The 21,512-nt window shown below is 39.7% G+C and overlaps 1 protein-coding gene across 5 annotated transcripts in view; it reads left to right on the top strand.

The window, feature by feature from the left end:
- The first annotated feature begins 9,258 nt into the window (after positions 1–9,258).
- Positions 9,259–21,512, top strand: part of CCDC77 (coiled-coil domain containing 77) — a 28,055-nt gene continuing 15,801 nt past the window's right edge. The window contains exons 1-6 of one of the 5 annotated variants that reach the window (XM_034645200.1): positions 9,274–9,375; positions 10,171–10,312; positions 12,590–12,645; positions 14,681–14,734; positions 16,449–16,692; positions 19,753–19,895. In XM_034645200.1, the coding sequence (XP_034501091.1) occupies positions 14,697–14,734; positions 16,449–16,692; positions 19,753–19,895 (425 nt within the window). In that variant the 5' untranslated portion in view covers positions 9,274–9,375; positions 10,171–10,312; positions 12,590–12,645; positions 14,681–14,696. The other 4 variants (XM_002914105.4, XR_004621242.1, XM_019793543.2 and 1 more) reach the window with 4 other exon arrangements.

Genomic DNA, 21,512 nt, shown 5'->3' with positions numbered 1-21,512 from the left:
TTAGTGCTAGAATAGGATAAAAATGAATACCCAACTCTGATAATCATTTAGCTAGGCTGTGATCTCTGAATTTTTTTATAAACACAACAAAATTTCATAAATTCAGACCAATTGAGGGAAAGCTAGTGTCAGAGAGCCAACAGTCAAAATTACTGAATTTTTAAGGAAAAGCTATTTTGTTTCAAATATAGTTTTTACCAGTGGTTCTCAAATGTTTTGGTCCAACTTTTGGTCTCAGGACCACTTTTATTAAGAATTATTGAGAACCCCCCAAAATTCCTATTTATATGGATTATATACAGATATTTACTACATTAGAAATTAAAACTAAGAAATGTTTGAAATATTTACTCATTTAAAAATAAAAATAACAAACTCATTACATGTCATATTGGTCAGCTTTCTCCAGAGAAACAGGACTTATATAGGATGTGTCTATATGGAGAGAAAGTTAATATGAGGAATTAGCTCACACGATTATGGAGGCTAGCAAGTCCAAAATCTGCCATGTGGGCTAGCAGGCTGGAGTCCCAGGGAAGCTGATGATCGTACAGATGAATTCTGAAGACACTCTGCAGAAGAATTCCATCTTGCTGGGGGAGGCTGGATTTTTGTCCTATTCAAGCCTTTAGCTGATTAGATGAGGTCCACCCACATTATGAAGAGCAATCTGTTTTACTTTAAACATTAATCTCATCCAAAAACCATCACACATGTTAATATAAATATATTTTATATATAATGATAACATTTTCCCAAAGGAATTTAGTGATAGTGGCTTTGGTTTACATTTTTTGAAAAACCTTTTAATGTTTGGCTTGTGGGATCAAGCTGGATTCTCCTATCTGCTTCTGCATTCAATCTTTTCTGATATGTTGTTTGGGTTGAAATACATGAAAAAATCCAGCATCACACAGATATGTAATTGGAAAAAAAATAGTATTTTTTCAATATTCAGCCTTTTCAGATAATTGTAATTTCTTTTTTTTTTTAAGATTTTATTGATTTATTTGACAGAGAGAGACAGCCAGTGAGAGAGGGAACACAAGCAGAGGGAGTGGGAGAGGAAGATGCAGGCTCCTAGCGGAGGAGCCTGATGTGGGGCTCGATCCCAGAACACCGGGATCACGCCCTGAGCCGAAGGCAGACGCTTAATGACTGCGCCACCCAGGCGCCCCAGATAATTGTAATTTCTTAAAGGCTAGCAATGTGGAATCTAAAACTTTTTCAATGAACTCTTTGAACTCTGTTACATTAAAATGGTAGTCAACATTGTCCTTGAATAGATTTTTTTACTAAGTTATGATTTTGTGACATCATGCATTGATCATTTCAAAAATACTAGTTCAATATTATAACTGAGTTATACAGGTCTTCCCAACGTTGATGCCCATAATTACATAATATTTAGAACATCATAACAATAACACCATTGATGTTCTCAGAAAATTGGGAGGCTGTCGAACTCAGAGTAACAGAAACAAGTTTTCCAAAAAATAATTTTCACTTAAAGCTCAAATTTTCATTGTCAACAAATACCATCAGTAGTTTCCCTTGAATAAATGGGCTCACGTTCGTTTTCCAAAAAATGTCTGTCAAATATCTAGATCTAAATAGCCGTAGTTTATCTGTCAGACCCTCTGGCATTCCATGAAAAAAGTGGCAGCTTTAGCCTTTAAGTCCTTCTCCTCGAGGAAACTCCTCTGCTTCTCTCTACAGTAGAACTGCTTTATTTGTACTTCCTATGTCAGCACACAGACTATTAAAAAGTCACGGTTTATTAAAACAAATCATTTTTACTGCTTCATCATGCGTATTCTTAAATGAAACTTGCATTTTTTTTAAACCTTCAGTGTGTGTAATGAGGACAATGGTCCCAAGTACAGTTTGGTGTCACTGCCATGATTCATGCTAAAGAACCAGTAGTTTTACCCACCATTGATTTTGCACCGTCAGTGCAAATGTTGCTGGTAAAAAAAAAAAAAAAAAGCAAATAGCATCTTAGTATTAATATGAAAATAATTTTGACTTCAAGACCTTCAGAAAGGTCTTTGGGGACTGCTGGTTTTTCCTATCATTTGAATTAACATAAACAATGAAAGAGCTGAAAGACAGCTGCTTTAAAAAGAGAAAAAAGTAAATAACCTGGGCCACCTGGGTGGCTCAGTCAATTAAGCATGAGACTCTTGACCTCAGCTCAGGTCTCGATCTCAGGGTTGAAAGTTTGAGCCCCATGTCGAGCCCCACATTGAGCTCCACGTTGGTTGTGAAGCCTACTTAAAAAAAAAAAAAGGAAATAACCTGTTAGAACTATAGTCTCAGCAACAGGTCTTTTCTTATTAAATATTTAAACATTTAAATTTTGACGTTGTATATGTTACTAGATTCTTCTAAAATGCCATAAAATAGGTTCTCTTACACACGTTAACATTACAAGAAAGCAAGTGCAGTTAACAAACCCTTAAATTCATTTGGCTCAAAATAATGACAGTTTATTCTGTATCTGGTGATTTGTGATTGAATTCAATCAAGTTCAACAATTCAATTCTTCCCAAATGAGCCAGCCAGGTGCCCCTAACAACACATTTTTAAGTGGGGTTTGGGAAAACAGACTCTAAGTCTGTCATAGGAACAAATCAGATTAGGACGAAGAGATTCAGTTCTTACGAACCCTGAAGGTTGAAAAGCTATGATTTAAAATATTTCTTCTTCCTTTATCATAATATTAATAAGGACATAATCATTCAAAATATTGCATTTAAAAATCTTTTAGATCAATTTACCTATCAGAGCCATCGGAAATGATACAGGCCAGAGACTTGTATGTTATCTCCAAATTCTTATAAACAACAAAAACAAAAACAAACCACCAAAGAACAAAATAGGGGTGGCTGGCTGGCTTAGTGAATAGAGCATGCAACTCTTGATCTCAGGGTCATGAGTTCAAGCTCCATGCTGGGTGTGGAGCCTACTTAGAAAACAAAAACAAATTCTTATGAAATGCTGCCATGTATTGTTGAATTAATCCTTTCCTGTATAACTTTCTCTTATATAACTTAATGTTTAAATGAAAGATCTGTCAGTCTCTATGTTCAAAATTCTGGTATAAATGTAGTCTTTTAACCAAAGCTCTTCTGTATGTGCTTTCTTTTTCTTCTCCTAAAATACAATTTCTTCTCCTAGAATACATACTAATTAGATTTTATTATTGGTTTCACCATTGCCTTAAAATTCCACAACTTTTGAAAAAAATTTTTTTTAAAGATTTTATTTTATTTATTTGACAGAGACAGCCAGCGAGAGAGGGAACACAAGCAGGGGGAGTGGGAGGAAGAAGCAGACTCCCAGCAGAGAAGCCTGATGTGGGGCTCGATCCCAGAACGCTGGGATCACACCCTGAGCAGAAGGCAGATGCTTAACTGCTGTGCCACCCAGGCGACCCTTGAAAAAATTTAAAACTTTAATTCTTCATATGTAATTGGTAATTTTAATTTTCTCTCTTCTCCAAGGTAATTAATGAAAATATTTGCCCCTAAAATTGAGGTCTACAAAAACTACTTATAAATTATCACTCTCCATTGTCCTCCCTTAATTAAAGTATCAACAACTACTTTCCCAATCAGATTATTCAAACACTCCTATTTAGTCTATATCTACGTTCCCTCAAACTACCAACAGCTTGTTTTGCCCAAGATATTTGTATTATTTATTTGAATATGACTTATACTTATACGACCTTTAATAGATTCTTAATCATCTATTCTTTTGTACTTAGCAGATAAAAGATTATTGTAAGGCAAGGCACAAGCTTATCAATAAATTTAGAGGCATTGTAAATTGTTGTGTTCAGCTGTAAAACCATGAATATCTTTCTAAGAACATCTTGTAATCACTTCTAAAATAATATCATGGGGGGTGCTTGGCTGGCTCAGTTGGAAGAGCATTCAACTCCTGATCTTGGGCTTGTGAGTTTGAGCCCCACGTTGGGGGTAGAGGTTAAATTTTTAAAAATTAATAATATAATGTATTTTTCAGTTTATAAGGTCCTTTGCTGTCTTTTCTGGGTTGTGATTCAATTCTGGAATTTAATTTGATATCCTCTTTTCCAAATGGGAGTAAGTGAAAAATAACATTTATTCCCTAGAATAATAGTGGAACTTTCAAAATGTACTTAAAAAATAATTTAGCTAGGCAAAACACGTCCTTTGAATCTCTAAATCTGTGTTTACCCAAATATTTGCATAATTTGTGAAGTTATGTACCAAGAGCTTCTACCCTAAAAAACTGGGTGAATTCAAGAATAAAGTCAAATGCCATATAAGAAAGAAAGAAAGAAAAAAAGAAAGAATATTTAGTTTGGATTAGCTCAAATTTATTTCAAAGACTTTATCAATAATTTTCTTTTTTTTTTTTTTTTAAGATTTTATTTATTTATTTGACAGAGACAGAGACAGCCAGCGAGAGAGGGAACACAAGCCGGGGGAGTGGGAGAGGAAGAAGCAGGCTCATAGCAGAGGAGCCTGATGTGGGGCTCGATCCCACAACACCGGGATCACGCCCTGAGCTGAAGGCAGACGCTTAACCGCTGTGCCACCCAGGCGCCCCTATCAATAATTTTCTATATCACAGGTGCCTTCATAGAGAACAGATAACACAGACCTTATTCACCATAATGTACCAATCTACACATGACAATAAAAATACAGTTGATAGTAATGGAAAGGAAATGGTAAACATCAGTCTTCTATGTTCTCTCCGCCCCGTAATTTTTCAAAATTAAAACATGGGTACTAGTTATTTCTTTGTTTTCCTGGTGTAGGCTTCCGGGGCAGGTACATACTTTTTGAGTACTCATATTTCCTTTAATGTGTTTGTATGTGCATTGTCTGTTTTTCCATGATCTCTCAGAGGGCAAGAGCTATTTTTTTTAAAGATTTGATTATTTATTTATTTATTTGAGAGACAGAGCATGCATGAGCAAGGGGAGGGGCAGAGGGAGAAGCAGACTTCCTGCTGAGCAGGGAGCCCAACTCGGGGCTCCATCCCAGGACCCTGAGATCATGACCTGAGCCGAAGGCAGATGCTTAACCAACTGAACCATCCAAGCACCACAAGAGCTATTATTTCTTAAATTTCGCATTAAGCAAGCATAGGAAGCATACCAGATACACGTTTCTTCAGTTATATTTATTCTTACTTTGATAGAAGCCTCCTACACAAATGAGAGAAACCAGAAGTTTACTCTCGAGTTATTTGTGCTGAGCTAATTAAAAGTGAGTTTTTCTAGGAAGGTAATATTTCTTTCACCTTAAGAAGAAAAACCAGCATGTGATGCTAAGAATGAATGCAGCGAATGATTCAAGAGTGCTTTCATGGTTGTCAAGTGAGTAAAACTTGGAGAAAAGATGAAAATTGGCAACAGCATAAAATGTTGGAAATAATGGGATGAGACAAATTAAGAAGTGACTATGCAATCTAATAATTAGTAGATCATAGAGCAATTTCAACGAAGTTATGGAGTCAAAATCCAGTTTCTAGTAAGTTGGGAAGCGAATGGGAGGTAAGAAAAAAAGCCAAGCATAGACTCAAGGTTCTTGGCTATGAAGGAAAGGTTGGGTACAGGAAGATGAAAGTTACTGAAGGAGAACGAAAGAAAGCCTTCACAAATTAGAACAGTTGAGTAGGTTTCACTGCTGAGAAGAAAGAACTAATGGAGAATGGGAGGTTGAAGATAGTAACAGAGAAATCAAAGTCCCTAAAGAGATGAAAGAACTAGTGCATGATGAGAGCTGGGATACCCCTTCCTCTGAAGCAGAGGGGAAGGAAGGAAGCAAGTACAGTGATGGTAAGTAAGTGGGTGAGAAGACAAGAAATTAAGGCAGTTGGTGCCTTTGGGAAATAAAGAGAAAGGTACCAGGAGAGCTCCCTTAAGGGCTTAACGCAAATTGTGAATGCCCAAAATGGCTACTGTGGGAATTAGGAGAAGGAGCAAATGTTTCCTGAGAAGTGCTGTTCTTCACTTCTGAGGGCTTAAATAAGGTTAGAGACCGCAAAAATTTTTTTTAAAGATTTACTTACTTTATGAGAGAGAGCATGTGCGCCCGCGCCCAGAGGAGGGGCAGAGGGAGAGGGAGAGTCTCAAGCAGACTCCCTGCTGAGCACAGACCCTGATACCGGCTTGATCTCACCATCCTGAGGTCAAGACCTGAGCCAAAACCAAGAGTCAGACGCTTATCTGCCTGTGCCACCCAGGTGCCCCTAGAGACCATAAATTTATGATATCACCTGTAAATGTGAGACATTCTCCAGCACCACACATATAAGGCAAATGATAAGAGTAATCTAAAGTGTAGGGGTTATCAGCAGTGTCAGAAAGACAAAGAAAACAAGGTGAGATTACTGGAAAGAACAGTCAATGTTTCGCACCACAGAACTAAGCTGAGTAGGAAAGTAAAGCCCCAGCGCAGGAGAATATACCAAGTAAGAGTTTGCCAGGCTGCTCTTCTCATAGCCTCCATACATATTCTTCCTCTTGTGTTTCCCATTCTTTCTTTTTTTTTTAGATTTTATTTTTTTTAAGATTTTATCTATTTATTTGTTAGAGTGAGCACGAGGGCACTCGCGAGTGAGTGCATGAACGGAGGGAGGGGCAGAAGAAGAAGCAGGCTCTGCATGGAGCAAATAGCTTGATGTGGGACTTGATGCCAGGACCCCTGGGATCATGATCTGAGCCAAAAGCAGACCCTTAACTGACTGAATCACCCAGGCGTCCCATTAGATTTTATTTTTAAGTAATCCCTACACCCAGCATGGGGCTCAAACTCACAACCCAGAGATCAAGAGTTTCAGGCTCCAGTGACTGAGCTAGCCAGGTGCTCCTTGTATTTCCCGTGTTGATTATTGTCAGCTACTCCAGCTAGTCTCTCTGTCCTGGATCCGGTCAATTGGAACTTTTAAATATCTCCCATTTTCCTCTTCATATTTCTGTTATTGCCTCCCTTGTTTAGTTAGGCCTTTTCTTTCACGTGAGTTATCATTGCAGCCTCCCAAATCTTCAAGTGTTGTTCTTAATTGATCCTCTGCCACCAGAGAGTTTAAAGAAAAAAAAAAATCAATCTGATAGGTGGTTGTGAGAGAGGGAGGGGTTGAGAATAGCTATTTGGTATTTGCATGAATAATGACACATTAATCTTGACATAGAATGGAAGAAGAGAAATCTAACAAGAGAGGCAACACATGTGTAGGGAGGAACATTACATATGCATTTATTCATTTGGCAACAACTTTTTTTTTAAGACTTTATTTATTTATGTGACAGAGAGACAGCCAGCGAGAGAGGGAACACAGCAGGGGGAGTGGGAGAGGAAGAAGCAGGCTCCCAGAAGAGGAGCCCGATGTGGGACTCAATCCCAGAACGCCGGGATCACGCCCTGAATCGAAGGCAGATGCTTAACGACTGTGCTACCCAGGCGCCCCTCATTTGGCAACAACTTTTGAGCATCTGCTATGTGCCAGAACTCTTCCAGATGCTTGATATATGACATGAACAACAAAAAGACATAGAGCTTACTTTCTAGTGGTGAGGGGATTCAAAATAATAAGCACAAACCAATAAATATAATTTTAGGTGCTGATAAGATCTCATAAAAGTAGAGAAGGCAGGGAGTGGAGGGGTGGTAAGGGGGGGACAGGGTAGTCAGAGAAGGGCTTAAGATTGATGACATTTGAACAGAAGTTATGCTGTAAAAAAATATAATGACTAATTGCTAAGTGAGTATCAAAACAGAAAGGATTACTTCCAATAAAGGAGATGGTATTTGTGTTGCCTTTGGTAAAGATTCATGGAAAGGGTCAATCCAGATAAAAGGAAGGGTGTGAGCCAAAGCTAGAAAGTCCATGTTACATTCAGAAAATAACCAGTTAATTATTATATAATAAAGATAAGTAGGATCAGATTGTGTCAGTATTTGAATGCCATATTACTATCTGGACTTACTCTCTACTCTTCGGAGTTACCAAAAGTTTATGAGCAGGAGAGTAACATGTCCAGAAGTGTGCTTTAAAAAAATAATCACCTTTTACAGAATGGATTGGAGAAGGAAAAAGCACCAGTTAGAAACCTATTGTAGTAGCCCAAGTGAAAGGTAATGAGACAAAGAGTAGAAAAAAATGAAGAATATTTATAGAATATATAATATTTGAGAGCCAGTATGAAGATAAGATCACCAAGATTTTGTTTTCTTAAAAAAAAATGTAAGGACTGGAAAGGAGACAAAAATACTGAGTTCATATGTCTGGGAAATTTTTTTTTTTTTAAATGTCTGGGAAGCTCTCGATGTAACTAACAGAGAAAAATCACAAGATAGAAAAAAGTAAATTTAGGAGATGTCAAGTTACACCGGTGAGAAGTCCCAGCTTTTCCACAGCAGTAGTTGCAGCTCTGATCCTGAAGTGCCTTTCCCCTTACCCCTTGCTCTTCTGGAAGGGTGAGACTACAGTTGAATTTTGAACTAGCTTGATATGATTAAAGCCAGTCTTCCACATCTTTCAGGAAAAGGAAGTAGTGTCTGCTATCTGACAAAAACAGTAGCATTTATATACATAATCCTCTGACTGTAGAAATTGAACCACAGGGGCGCCTGGGTGGCACAGCGGTTAAGCGTCTGCCTTTGGCTCAGGGCGTGATCCTGGCGTTATGGGATTGAGGCCCACATCAGGCTCCTCCGCTATGAGCTTGCTTCTTCCTTTCCCACTTCCCCTGCTTGTGTTCCCTCTCTCGCTGGCTGTCTCTGTCTCTGTCAAATAAATCAATAAAATCTTGAAGAAAAAAAAAAAAAGAAAAGAAATTGAACCACAGGTCCAATCTTGGCTCTAGGCCACCAGGTCATTAAAGGAGAAACTATCTTCTTAGAATCTTCACCTTGATATAAGCTTGTAAATTGCAACACATAATAATCTTGTGAGCCATTCCATAATTATGCATCGTGTCCTGCGTAATTTGTCGTGAAAACAAAGTAGTTGAGCAAGTTTAAACTGGGTGTGCTCAGAACTAGCACGTTCTTACCCCAAACGTCACACTGTGAGTACGGGGATGAGCTGGGTAGCAGTTGGTTTACACCCTCCACCTGGGAAGCTGTGTACAGAAGTAAAACTACATTTCCCGGCGATCTCTGCGCGGTTACACGCGGGAGGAAGGGAGGGGAATGGAGGGGCGCGCCTCTGTGTGAATAGCCTTCCTATTGGTGCGCTATCCAAAAGGCCGTGTAAACTTGTGGGCGATTGGGCGGATTCGTGCACGCTCAGTGGCGCCGCGACACTACCGGATTTAAGTTTTGTTTTTCGGTTGGGGTCTCTGACTCGGAGGCTTAGTGTGGCGTGAGTACAGAGTTTTGGGTTTAGGATGCTGGGATTAGGGAATTGGGGCTTTGGGCTAAAAAAAAATCTAGTGTCGGAGAAGTAAGTGCGGGGACCGGAAGAGGAAAGTTAGAATGTGCGAAGTGAAAGGTTTCGGGGGGTGTTGGAGGATTGGGGATCCATGGCAATGAGGGAGTCGACAACGGGATGAAATGTAAAAAGGAGTGTAGAATTTGGAGGTCCTGGAAGTGCGTTCCAGTATTCTCTCATCCCAAGGTAGTCTAAGCCCTCAATTTCCTCATTTGTAGAATTAAGGAATTAATAAAAGTACTTAACAGAGTTGTTGTGGGGGTAAATAAAGTAAATGTCAAAATGCTAATCAAGATTTAATTGTAAGGAAAGGTAAGGTTATATTAAAAAACAACAACAACCCTAAATAAGATATCACAGAGATGGAGGAATAGAAGCGACCTGAAACCCATTAACTTATCTATAAACAGACATTGTTTTTGGGGGGGAGATACAATAATGAGTAAAGCCCGTTTTCTATCTTCAAGGAACACACCCATCATTAGAGAACTGATAGCAACAAAGAAGTCTTTTAGAGAATTGTTAAAAATGTTAAAATTGTTAAAATGTTAACTTTTAGAGAATTACAGATGCGGTTCTTTTGCAGTTAGATCATTTTGATAGATCAGTTTGGATGGAAAGACTCTGGAAAGAGATGAAGGAGGTAGTATTGAGTTTTCAGGTACTAACTGGATTCCACTAAGTGAAATTATTTTTTATTAACGTATAATGTATTATTTGTTTCAGGGGTACAGGTTCCACTAAGTGGAATTATGACAGTGGAGGGAATTATGTTCCAGCTAGGGGAAGCCCACCAACAAGGGCGTGCAGGCAAGAAAGTTATCTACAACCAGGGGTACGTTTAGTGGAGCAGAAGGAAATTAGAGAGGTAGGTTTGGTTCTTAGCCATGATGTCTAGGCTGAGTTTGAGTTAATGCATTAGGCTATCAGGAGCCGCTGATGAATTTTATGACTTTTGAGAGTATGGTCCAAAGGAGAAAAGAGGTGGTTAGAACAGTTAAGTCCTGGGGTAAGAAGATATGGAAATCTTGGGGCGCCTGGGTGGCACAGCGGTTAAGCGTCTGCCTTCGGCTCAGGGCGTGATCCCGGCGTTATGGGTTCGAGCCCCACATCAGGCTCCTCTGCTATGAGCCTGCTTCTTCCTCTCCCACTCCCCCTGCTTGTGTACCCTCTAGAGCTCGCTGGCTGTCTCTATCTCTGTCGAATAAATAAATAAAATCTTTTAAAAAAAAAAAAAGAAGAAGAAGATATGGAAATCTTGAATTAACATGGTTATTGCCCAGATAGAATATACAGGATTTTCATATGGTTGGATAAAGGTCAAGAGAAGGAGTAATGAAATGATGAATTTAAATTTTAAAGTCCAGATTGCTTGGAAGATGCTGAATTAGCTTTGAAGTGCTAAAAAATATGTGACTTGAGTGATTTTTTAAGTTAGACTTTTTTTTGCATTAGACATTTCAAGCTCCAATGGGACATATAGGTGAAATTGTCCCTTACATAACTGGAAATTCAAACCAGGATATTTAAAGATGTCATTTGTTTATTCAATAAGTAGCTATTACTCTATGCCAGGTAGTGTTTTAGATAATAGAGGTCATCATAAAAACAGCAAGAATAATGATGTTCCCACAGATATGGACAGAGGAAGTAGAAAAGAAAGTTGAAGACAGAACCTTTTGAACCAAGAGAGGAAGATTATTAGTAAAAATAATAATAATCTCCATTTATTGAGCACTTACGTGTCAGACACTGTGCTCAACCCTTTATTCATTATCTCATTTAATCTTTACACCAACCTATGATATATGCCATTCTTCCCATCTTTTAATAAATAACTGGAATGTAGAGAGGTGAAATAACTTACCTGTCACACAGCTAATAAGGGACAGAACTTTGGCTGAAACCCAAGTCTGTTTGATTTCAGAGCCCAAGCTCTGAACTACAATATTTTTTAAAAAGGTGATCAACACTGTCAAATTAAGCATACAAGTCAAGGAGTGACTTGCTGGATGGAGGATGGGACACCAAGAAAGCAGCTGAATTTATTCATTCAGGTGTCTGCTGACCAAGAAAAGTAATTTCAATTCAGATGTTGTAGTAGGTGTTGATATAGTGGCAAGCATAGCTGCCTTCCAGATGTTGGAGAAGTCAGATTGTGAGAGGTTATAAAGCTAAATAAGATGTGAATGTGGACACCTTTTTTGTTGATGTGCTGTAGTCACAGGAAAGAGAAGGAGTGAGGACAGTCACTGTGAAGAAGAAGAGAGGTTACAAGTTGTTAGAAGGGTCTTTTAAAGGTCGGAGTTATTTTGCGGCGCCTGGCTGGCTCACTTGGTAGAGCATGCAACTCATTTTTTGTTTGTTTAAGATTTATTTATTTATTTGAGAGAGAGCATGCACAAGCAGTGGAAGAGGGAGAGAGAACCCTTGAGCAGACTCCCCACTGAGCATGGAGCCCGATGCAGGACTCAGTCCCAGGACCCTGAGATCATGACCTGAGCCAAAACCAAGAGTTGGCTGCCCAACTGACTGATCCACCCAGGGCCCTGAGCATGCAACTCTTGATCTTGGGGTCTTGAGTTTAAGCCCCACATTGGGCATAGAGATTACTTTAAAAAAAAAAATGACTCAAAATATTTTTTTTTAAAGTTCCAAGTTACTCTTAAATATTTTTAGAACAGTGACATTCATCTTTAAGATGTCACCTGTATTCATGAAATGGAATATTGCTTGGCCATATAAAGGAATGAAGCACTAACACATGCTACAACGTGGATGAACCTTGAAAACATCATGCTAAGTGAAAGCAGCCTGTCATAGCCAGCCACAAAAGACCACATACTATATGGTCTCATTCATACGGAAGTCCAAAATAGGGAGATCTATAGAAATAGAAAGTAGTTAAGTAGTTGCTTAGGGCTTGGGGGAGGTGGAACAGGGTGATGGCTAAAGGTTATAGGATTTCTTGAAGTGATGAAGATGTTCTGTAATTGTGAGGGTTGCACATATCTGAATATACTAAAATCATTGAATTGTACACTTTGAGTTGTATGGAATGTGAATTATATCTCAATAAAGCTGTTAAAAAAAACGTCGCCCATAATCCTACCATACCAACCCAATTACCATATTTACTTTCCAGGTTGTTTTTTTACAAGAGACAAATTCACCGAGTTTGAAGAACTTTTGTGGAAGGAGGTGAGTTCAAAGGAGGAGAGTAGTCATTTTAAAGGAGAGGGTGAGAAAAAGAGATGGTGCACTTGAAGCATTGGTGGGCAGAAGAAAGCTAATGGAATGACAGAAGCAGAAACCAATTTTCTAGCTCTGTCAGATGGTGGTAAAGTAAAGCAGAGAAGGTGGGTAAGGGAATGCCAGATAGTCAGGAAAGACTTCACCAAGAAGGTGACATTAGAACCCTTACGGAGAGGGAGCAAGCCATATAGAGATAAATGGGAAAAGAACATCATAAAGTAGAAGTTTGAAGTCTGAAGAAAAGTTTGTCCACCATGTTTGAAGAACAGCAGAGGCCAGTGTTGTTGGAGCTGTGAGCAGGGGGAGAGTCGTAGGTGGGGTCACAGAAGTCTTGGGGTAGCTGGATCATGTAGGACCTTGGAAGCCATCTTAAAGCCCTTGGCTCTCTGACTAAAGCAAAAAGCCTCAGGAGGCTTTCGAGCAGAGGAGTTTTGTGTTTTGACTTACTATTTATTTATTTATTTATTTTTATTTATATATACATATATATACAAATATACACATTTATATATACATATGTACATATATATACGTTTATATATATATATACATAAATAAACAATCACAGTAAGTGTAACATTTTACATTTCCACTAGTAGTGTGTGTTCTAGTTGCTCTGCGTCCTTGCTGACACTTGGTATTATCTCTTTATTTGTTTTTAATTTTAGTTTCTCTACAGAGTGTGTAGTGGTAGCTCATGGAGATTTTTTTTTCCTTTTAAAGATTTTATTTATTTATCAGAAAGAGAGAGGGGAAGAGAGAGAGAGCACAAGCAGGGGAAGCAGCAGAGGGAGAGGGAGAAGCAGACTCCCCGCTGAGCAAGGAGCCGGATGTGGGACTCGATCCCAGGACCCCAAGATCATGACCTGAGCCAAAGGCAGACACTTAACTGGCTGAGCCACCCAGGCACCTCTAAAACTGACACACAGTCACCAAGGCAGTAAGTATAGATAAGAAGAACTAGCATTGACTGAAATTTAGTGAGAAAGAAATTAGTGAGAAAGAAAACCAGGAACATGTGGTGTCCTAGAAGCCAAATGAAGAAAGGTTTCAAGAAGGTGGAGCAGAGGTATTCTGGGGCTCCCAGCAGGGAAATGGCATATAGAATTAACAAGCGTTATTATCTCTTTTCACTCTTGTTCACAAAATTCTCCAAAGGACTGAAGATTATAAACAGAAACATACCAATTAAAAGAGCACAAGAACAGAATGTTACACGATCGTGCTCAAAATCAGAATGGGTTGACAAAGCATGCTTGAAAAGCCAGCTTCCCCTGAAGCTAATAAACTCTCCCCTCCCCTCACTCCTTCTTTCCTCCCTCCGCTCCCATTCTTCTCTTCTCTCGCCCTTCTCCCCTATTCCCTCCCTGACCGTGAGGTTATCTTCATGAAAATTTCTGTGATAAGATTATTCATATAGAGAAACCCAAGCTCCATGTTAGCAATTGGAATGGAGATTGTAAATGGACCTTACAAAGCTTGTAAGTAATTTTTTCTTTCTCTAAGATGAAACAATAGATAAAGCTCACCAAAGAGAGATAAAATGTCAGTGGCTTAGTATTTCTTTTAAATTTAGCATAATTGGCCCTGTACCTTAATTTCCAGTTACTGTCCCTTACTTGTTAGAAACTTTTCTGCGTCTCCCTCTTATTTTGGCAAAAGGATTGTAAACTTGTTTTGCATTGTTGCAGACAACCTTCATGTTAAGGAGGCTTTTCTTTTGTGTGTGCTTATCCATCCAAACATTAGATACCATCCTGATTTTATTTAAATAGTAATGACGAATGCCTTATGAAAGTTCAAAAGTCATAGATTTTCAGGATTTTTAACTACTTTAAAGAATCCTACATTTTAGAGCATCACATTCTCACCAGCAGATACCTCTGTTAATGATGGAAAGGGAACCTGTCTGCGTATCCTGTACTGTTTTTTCTTTTGTCTGTTCCTGACCCCTCATTTTGAATTTTTGCCTATTTAACAGGTGTGAAGAGGACAGCATGAACTTTACCCCAGTGCGTACCCCCGTCTGCAGAAAGTAAGACATTTGCTTATTTTTAAGTCGTTAGTTAAAGAATCAATAGTTTTGTAGCTGTAAGTACAAGTTAGTTTAGGAACTAGAAACTTTTCAGAAGCATGTTTCCAAACTCTGGGTTTGAACTGTATTAGACCCCATTTCTCTATTCTTATGTGTAATTTGGATTTAAAACTAGGACATATTAAATGTTAATACCCGAATCCAAGCAGTTTGAGTGAGCCTGGTATAGTGCCCGTGGATCCTGGATTACAGAGGAAACAACCAGCATGTAAACGGGACTTTTAATTCTGGTTCTGCCATCAACTTCCTGCACGACAGACATCCTTGTCCTCATTACCACAACTCTCAACTGCAAAATCTCAGCCAGTACCTCTTAGTTCATCTCCTGATCTATTTCCCAGAGTAGTTATAAGGCAACTCCCTTTGAAGACATGAAACATTAAGCAAAAGAACATTTCTATCATGAGCTTTTAGTGATTGAGGAAATGCTAGGGTTTTTATTTTCTTCATGCTAGCTGAAAGTAAATTTTAATATCTCTTCTATACATGCCTGCTTATTAAAGGTGCTGACCATCTCCTTTGTTAACTGCCTTGGGCATCCAGTATAAAGTTTCTCCACACTGCTGTCTATTTTGTTATATTGTAAATTGCAATTAGTGGGTTAGTTTTTGCAGGGTTTCTCCACTTCCACACCATTTGTTTTCTGATTTGCATTGTTTTAGCTGACCGCTAAAGTGGGTTAGCCAAAGTGGGTTAGTTTTTGCAGGGTTTCTCCACTTCCACACCATTTGTTTTCTGATTTGCATTGTTTTAGCTGACCGCTCTTGTTTGCTAAAAGCAAACAAAGAGAACTTCTTGCCCAACCTTTCATTAGCCTTTGATCTTGTCTAGTCTTGGTCTGTGTAATTCAAATGTCTCTGAGGCTGATGTGATTGTGTGGTTACTAACTAAGGCTTTATTTTCTAATCCCGAATCTTATATTTGTCATTCCCTTTCTTAATAACTTTGCCACTTACATGTACCTGTTCCTGAAAAGAGTTTCATTTGGCAAATTCCAATCTTAAATGTAATATCTTCTGCATATGCATCTACGTACATTTTCCCTTTTAATGTTGTTTGGATGATCATTCATATTTGGATATCTCTAATCCATAGTTTCAAATGACTTTGAATAATGTTCTATTTATATAAAGATACCACAGTTTATCCATTATCCTATTGGGTGGATGTCTGGGAAGATTACCATTTTTGTTATGACAAATAATGTTGCTGTAAACATTTTCTGTGTGTCACCTTGTACACGTGTGCGTGAGTTTCTCTAGGACAAGAGGAATGGCGGTTTTACTAGATTCTGCCAGATTACTCTCTATAATGTCAAGTTAGACTCCACCAGCAATGTATAGTGTTCTTTTGCTATATACCTTAATAGTATTAAATTTTCTGTTATTATCTGGTCTTACTTGGGTAATATTTCATTTTTTTAACGATCTTTTTATTCTTCTAACATGTATTTTGAATCTAGCTTTAAGCCTTTAATACTTGGAAACCAATTCATAAAATTACTCACCAACCCTGAACTTCAACCTTTGAAGGTTTATGAGCACCTTAATTATAAGCACTTCAAGAACATAAACTCTGTTTTTATTTAAGAAATTATAATGTCTCATAAATGTTCACATAGTTTAATGAATATATCCTCTCTGATTTTACACAGACCGACAACTGTCTCCAAACATGATGTTCCCTGTGGCTTCAGTGGTCCCACCAAGTGGAAGGGAATGTCTTTCTTGGATTCGATGGAGTCCACTCCCTTGCCTTCCACGGAAGATCGTCTGGCTGTCCTCTGCCCTTCTCAGGAACTTCTGGAATATTACCAAAAGAAGATGGCTGAGTGTGAGGAAGAAAATGAAGACCTGTTAAAGAAACTGGAACTCTACAAAGCAGCGTGTGATGCACAGGTGAAAGGGATGATGTGTTGTGCCCTTTTAGGACTCCGGTTGAGTCTGTTCATTCCTGGGACAAGTGCCAGCTCATATCATAAGCAGATATTTTATTTAAGAAATTCTTCTTTTATTCCTTTCTGCTGCAGCCTCGCTACCTATCCACCCTTTGGGTCCCTCACTGAATCATAATCTCCCCCAACTGCTAGACCTCTAAAACCTTAAACTCTTACCTCTTGGTCTCTTTATGCTTGTGGTTCTTTCACCCCCTTACACCTGACTCCATTTAACTTCATTGTTAGCTCTGTAGCTCCTTCACAGTTCAGGTTTCTAAGCATTGCCCGCCAGCTTCTGAGCTTCCTTCCTTTCTGACCCAAACTCCGTCGTGCTTCACTTCAGTAACTGTACTGCCTGCATAGGACCCTTGCTTATCCCTCTGCCCTGCTTGCATAGCACAAACCCTAGCTGTAATCTCGTCCGGTTCTCCACCACCTCTTTTGGAGCAGGATGTGTCGGCCTTGGCATCGTTGGCATTTGGGGCTTGGTACTTGTTTGTCATGAAGACTGTTGTGTGTGTTCTAGGGTGTTTAGTAGCACCCTTGGCCCCCACGCGCTAGATGCCAGTAGCACACGTCCTCCCCCACCCCCCAGCCCCCGGTCATGACCATCAAAAATGCCTGCGGACGTTGCCCAGTTTCTCCTGGGGGCATAGGCAAAATCGCCCCCAGTTGAGAACCGTTGTTCTAGAATGGACACATACAACAATACAGAATAAATTCATGGTGAACTTGTCATCCGTATCCTTAGTCACTATACAGCAGTTTTCTTGCCTGTGCACATCTGTGCTCTGCCTTCAACTTCCTCCAGCCTGAAACCCCTTCTTAGCCCTCTTCTCTCAGGCCATATTGTTTCCTAGTTAACAGAGGAGACACCAGCTCGCACGCGTCCCTTCCTGCCCATCCACACAAGTTACCTAATCTATATCCATCTCTCTATTCTTACTCCTTCAGGGACAAGCTATCTCTGCCCATTCAAGCTGCACTGATCCAGCAGCCCCCCTGGCCCCTAGCCCTTTCTCCTTGGAAACCAGCTCATCACCTCTCTTCTCTGTGTGTTCTTTTTTTTTTTTTTTAAAGATTTTATTTATTTGACAGAGATAGAGACAACCAGCGAGAGAGGGAACACAAGCAGGGGGAGTGGGAGAGGAAGAAGCAGGCTCACAGCGGAGGAGCCTGATGTGGGGCTTGATCCCATAACGCCGGGATCACGCCCTGAGCCGAAGGCAGACGCTTAACCGCTGTGCCACCCAGGTGCCCCTCTTCTCTGTGTGTTCTATTTTTAACTTTTTGCCTGATGTTGGCTTTTTGTCCTCAGTATATAAACCTACTCAAGTCTTTCCTAACTTAAAAAAACAGCTTTCTGTAGTTGTACTTTCCCCTCTAACTCCTCTTTTATGTGAATGGCTCTTTTCTCAGCCACACCTGTAAAATAGCTTGACTTTGTCACCCACTCAGCGACCTCCTGACTGCAGTTTGCTCTCTGTCCTCCTTGCTCCACTAAAAGTGCACCTCTGTGGTCTCTGGAACCTGCTAGTCAAAGTGATCTTCTCGTGGCCTTTGCGGTGTTTGTCACTATTGATCTCTTCTTTCTGCAGACTTATCCTTTCTTGATTTCCGTGTCATTTTCCTTTCCCAGTTTCTGTCTTACCTCTAACCAGTTCTCCTCAGTCTCCATCAACAGCCCCCCTTCCTTAGTCTTAAATATGAAAGTTCTAGATTCCACCATATATGGCCTCATCGTAGTCATGCCTTCTACTACTACGTGTGAGATGATGACACCAGATAACCAATGCGGACTCACTTTTCTCCTGAGTTTCATGTTAACATGTCCATGTGTGAACTGCTTTCCTCTTTCCTACCCTACCCACACATAATCTGTACCACTAACATTTCCGCTCCCTCCATTCCTTATCTCTTCACTTTTTCTTTATTCCGTGTCCAGTAAATGGTATCATTGCCTGCAATTCTCCCCAGCCTCTACTTCTGTCACTTGGTAAGTCCTCTTCATTCTGCTTCCTAAATGTCGCTTCACCCATTCCAACAGCTTAATCACTGTTCCCTCAAATCTAGTTCCAACTCATTATGTCTCCCCTGAACTATTCCAGTGTCCTCCTTACCAGTATCCAGCCTGTGGCCTCACATTTCTCCACTCTGCCTCTCACTGTCCACTTCAGGAATACTGATATACTTGGGGTTGCGCAAACACTTAAGGCTCTGATAGTTCTGCATTTCTTTCCCAAGAGTACCCGCCCTTTGCTTGTCTCTGGCAGTTTTCATCTTTCAAGTTCCAACTTTGGTTGTGTTCTCTGACTTCCCAAAACCTGCATAGGTTTTACTCCTGCTGTACTTTTCCCTTCTACCATTTTACTATGCACACTCTTTCATGAAATAACTATTTCATTTTAATTGTTTGCATGTCTCTCCCCCCGCAAAATTCTTCAACTTTGTGGGCAAGAATCATACCTGTAATCTTTGTTTTTCCAAAATTTTATAATCCTTATTACATAGAAAGCATTAAAAAAAAAGTGTGAGTAGAACAAGTGAATCATATGGCATTAGGGTTCTGTAATCTGTAAAAGGAAGATACAAGAGGTTCGGTGGTATAGGCAAACATCACACTCACACTACAGCTTTTAAACTCAAGTCTGTATACAACCTGTTGTTGTCATTTGAATTCTGTGTTGGTGAAACCATTCACTTTGTAATATTTCTGCATGAACTGATCCACCATATCCAATCAGAAATACTCCTGTGGGGGCACCTGGGTGGCACAGTGGTTAAGCGTCTGCCTTCGGCTCAGGGCGTGATCCCGGCGTTATGGGATCGAGCCCCACATCAGGCTCCTCCGCTGTGAGCCTGCTTCTTCCTCTCCCACTCCCCCTGCTTGTGTACCCTCTCTCGCTGGCTGTCTCTATCTCTGTCGAATAAATAATAAAAATAAATAAATACATACATACATACATACATACTCCTGTGAAGCACAATATCTTTTCAACTACCTTTCTCTCCCCCCCCCCAGCATAAACTGGAATGGGATTTGCAGCAGAGGGAGGAAGAGATTGCTGAACTACAGAAAGCTCTAAGTGATATACAGGTCTGCCTCTTCCAGGAGCGGGAGCATGTTTTACGCCTCTACTCAGAAAACGACCGACTGAGAATCAGGTACCAAGTGGAAGAAGGGAAATATTGGAGTTCTGTTTCTAAATTACACTAAATAAGATACATTTCTCTATGGTTCTTCTCTTAGGTTGTGTTCCCCAGGAAGCAGGCTCTGAGATGGATGCAAAGATGGTTAGTAGGGAGACTCTCAGGATAACATCTATGAGCAGATTTGGGCAGAGGGAGAATTAGAACTGTGATTCTGTGGTAGCAGAGGCTTCAGCCAACCCCACAGGGAGCTCTAGGCCAGGACAACCATTCAGAGCAAAGGGGTTGACCATTTGTACTCCACACTGATCACTCATTGGATGTAGGCTGTCACCAGGGTGGGGATGTAAACTTGAGGGAGGCAGCCCCCTTCAGCCTAGGGCGGTTCCTGGAGAAGAACTCAGCTCTTGGGTGATGGGTTTCTTGGTCCTGAAGGTGGCATCTGAGCAGTGTTCCACAACGTCCACTTCTAAATTTTTTTTTAATTGTGGTAAAATATACTTAAAATTTACCATTTTAGTCATTTTCAAGTGCATGGTGCAGTGACGTTAAGTATATTTATGTTATCATGCAGCCATACCGCTGTCCAGCTCTAGAACTTTTTCATCGTCTCTTGTAGAAACTCTTTACCTATTAAACAATAACTCCTCATCACGGCCCCCAGCCCTTAGTAACCACTGTTCTCCTTTCTATGTATTTGACCTCATATAGGTAGAATCATACAGTATTTGTCCCTTTGTGTTGGCTTATTTCACTTAGTGTAATGTTTTCAAGGTTCAACCATGTTGTAGCATGTATCAGAATTTCATTCCTTTTTAAGGTAATATCCCAGTGTATGTACATAGCACGTTTTGTTTATCATTTGTCCACCGATGGACATTTGAATTGTTTCCACCTTCTAGCTATTGTGAATAATACTGCCAGGAACATTGGTATACAAATACCTGTTCAGGTCTCTGCTTTCAGTTCTTCTGTGTATATACCCAGAAGTGGAATGATGAATCAAATGCTAATTCTATGTTTAGTATTTTTGAGGAACTACCATGTTGTTTTTGATAGTGACTGCACCATTTTATATTCCCACCGCAAGTACACAAGGGTTTCAGTTTCTTATTCATACCAACATTTTTTTCTATTTTTTAATAATGGGTATGTTTTGATTTGCATTGTCCTAACAATGAGTGATATTGAGCCTTTTCTCACATGCTTATTGGCTATTTGTGTGTCTTCTCTAGAGAAGTGTCTGTTCAAGCCCTTTGCCCATTTTTGAATTGGGTTCTTTGATTTTTACTGTTTAGTTTTTAAGAGTTCTTTTTATATTCTGGATTTAATCCCTTATTAGATAACTGATTTGTAACTGTTTTTTCCCATTCTGAGTGTTGCCATTTTACTCTGTTGATAATCCTTTTGATGTACAAAAGCTTTTTATTTTCGTAAGGTCCAATTGGTATACTTTTCCTTTTGTTGCTTCTGCTTTTTGGTGTCATATTCAAAAAATCATTGCCAAATCCAATATCACTATAGTTTTGGGTTTTTTCTAAGAGAGAGCACTCCTGAGTGTTGGGGAGGGGCAGAGGGGGAGAGAATCTAAGCAGGCTCCACGCCCAGGGCAGAGCGCAACACAGGGCTCCA

The sequence above is a fragment of the Ailuropoda melanoleuca genome, chromosome 16, assembly GCF_002007445.2.
Source record: "Ailuropoda melanoleuca isolate Jingjing chromosome 16, ASM200744v2, whole genome shotgun sequence".
Taxonomy (NCBI): Eukaryota; Metazoa; Chordata; class Mammalia; order Carnivora; family Ursidae; genus Ailuropoda; species Ailuropoda melanoleuca.
Note: the sequence above shows the minus strand (reverse complement) of the source record. Positions and strands in the feature narration are given on the sequence as shown.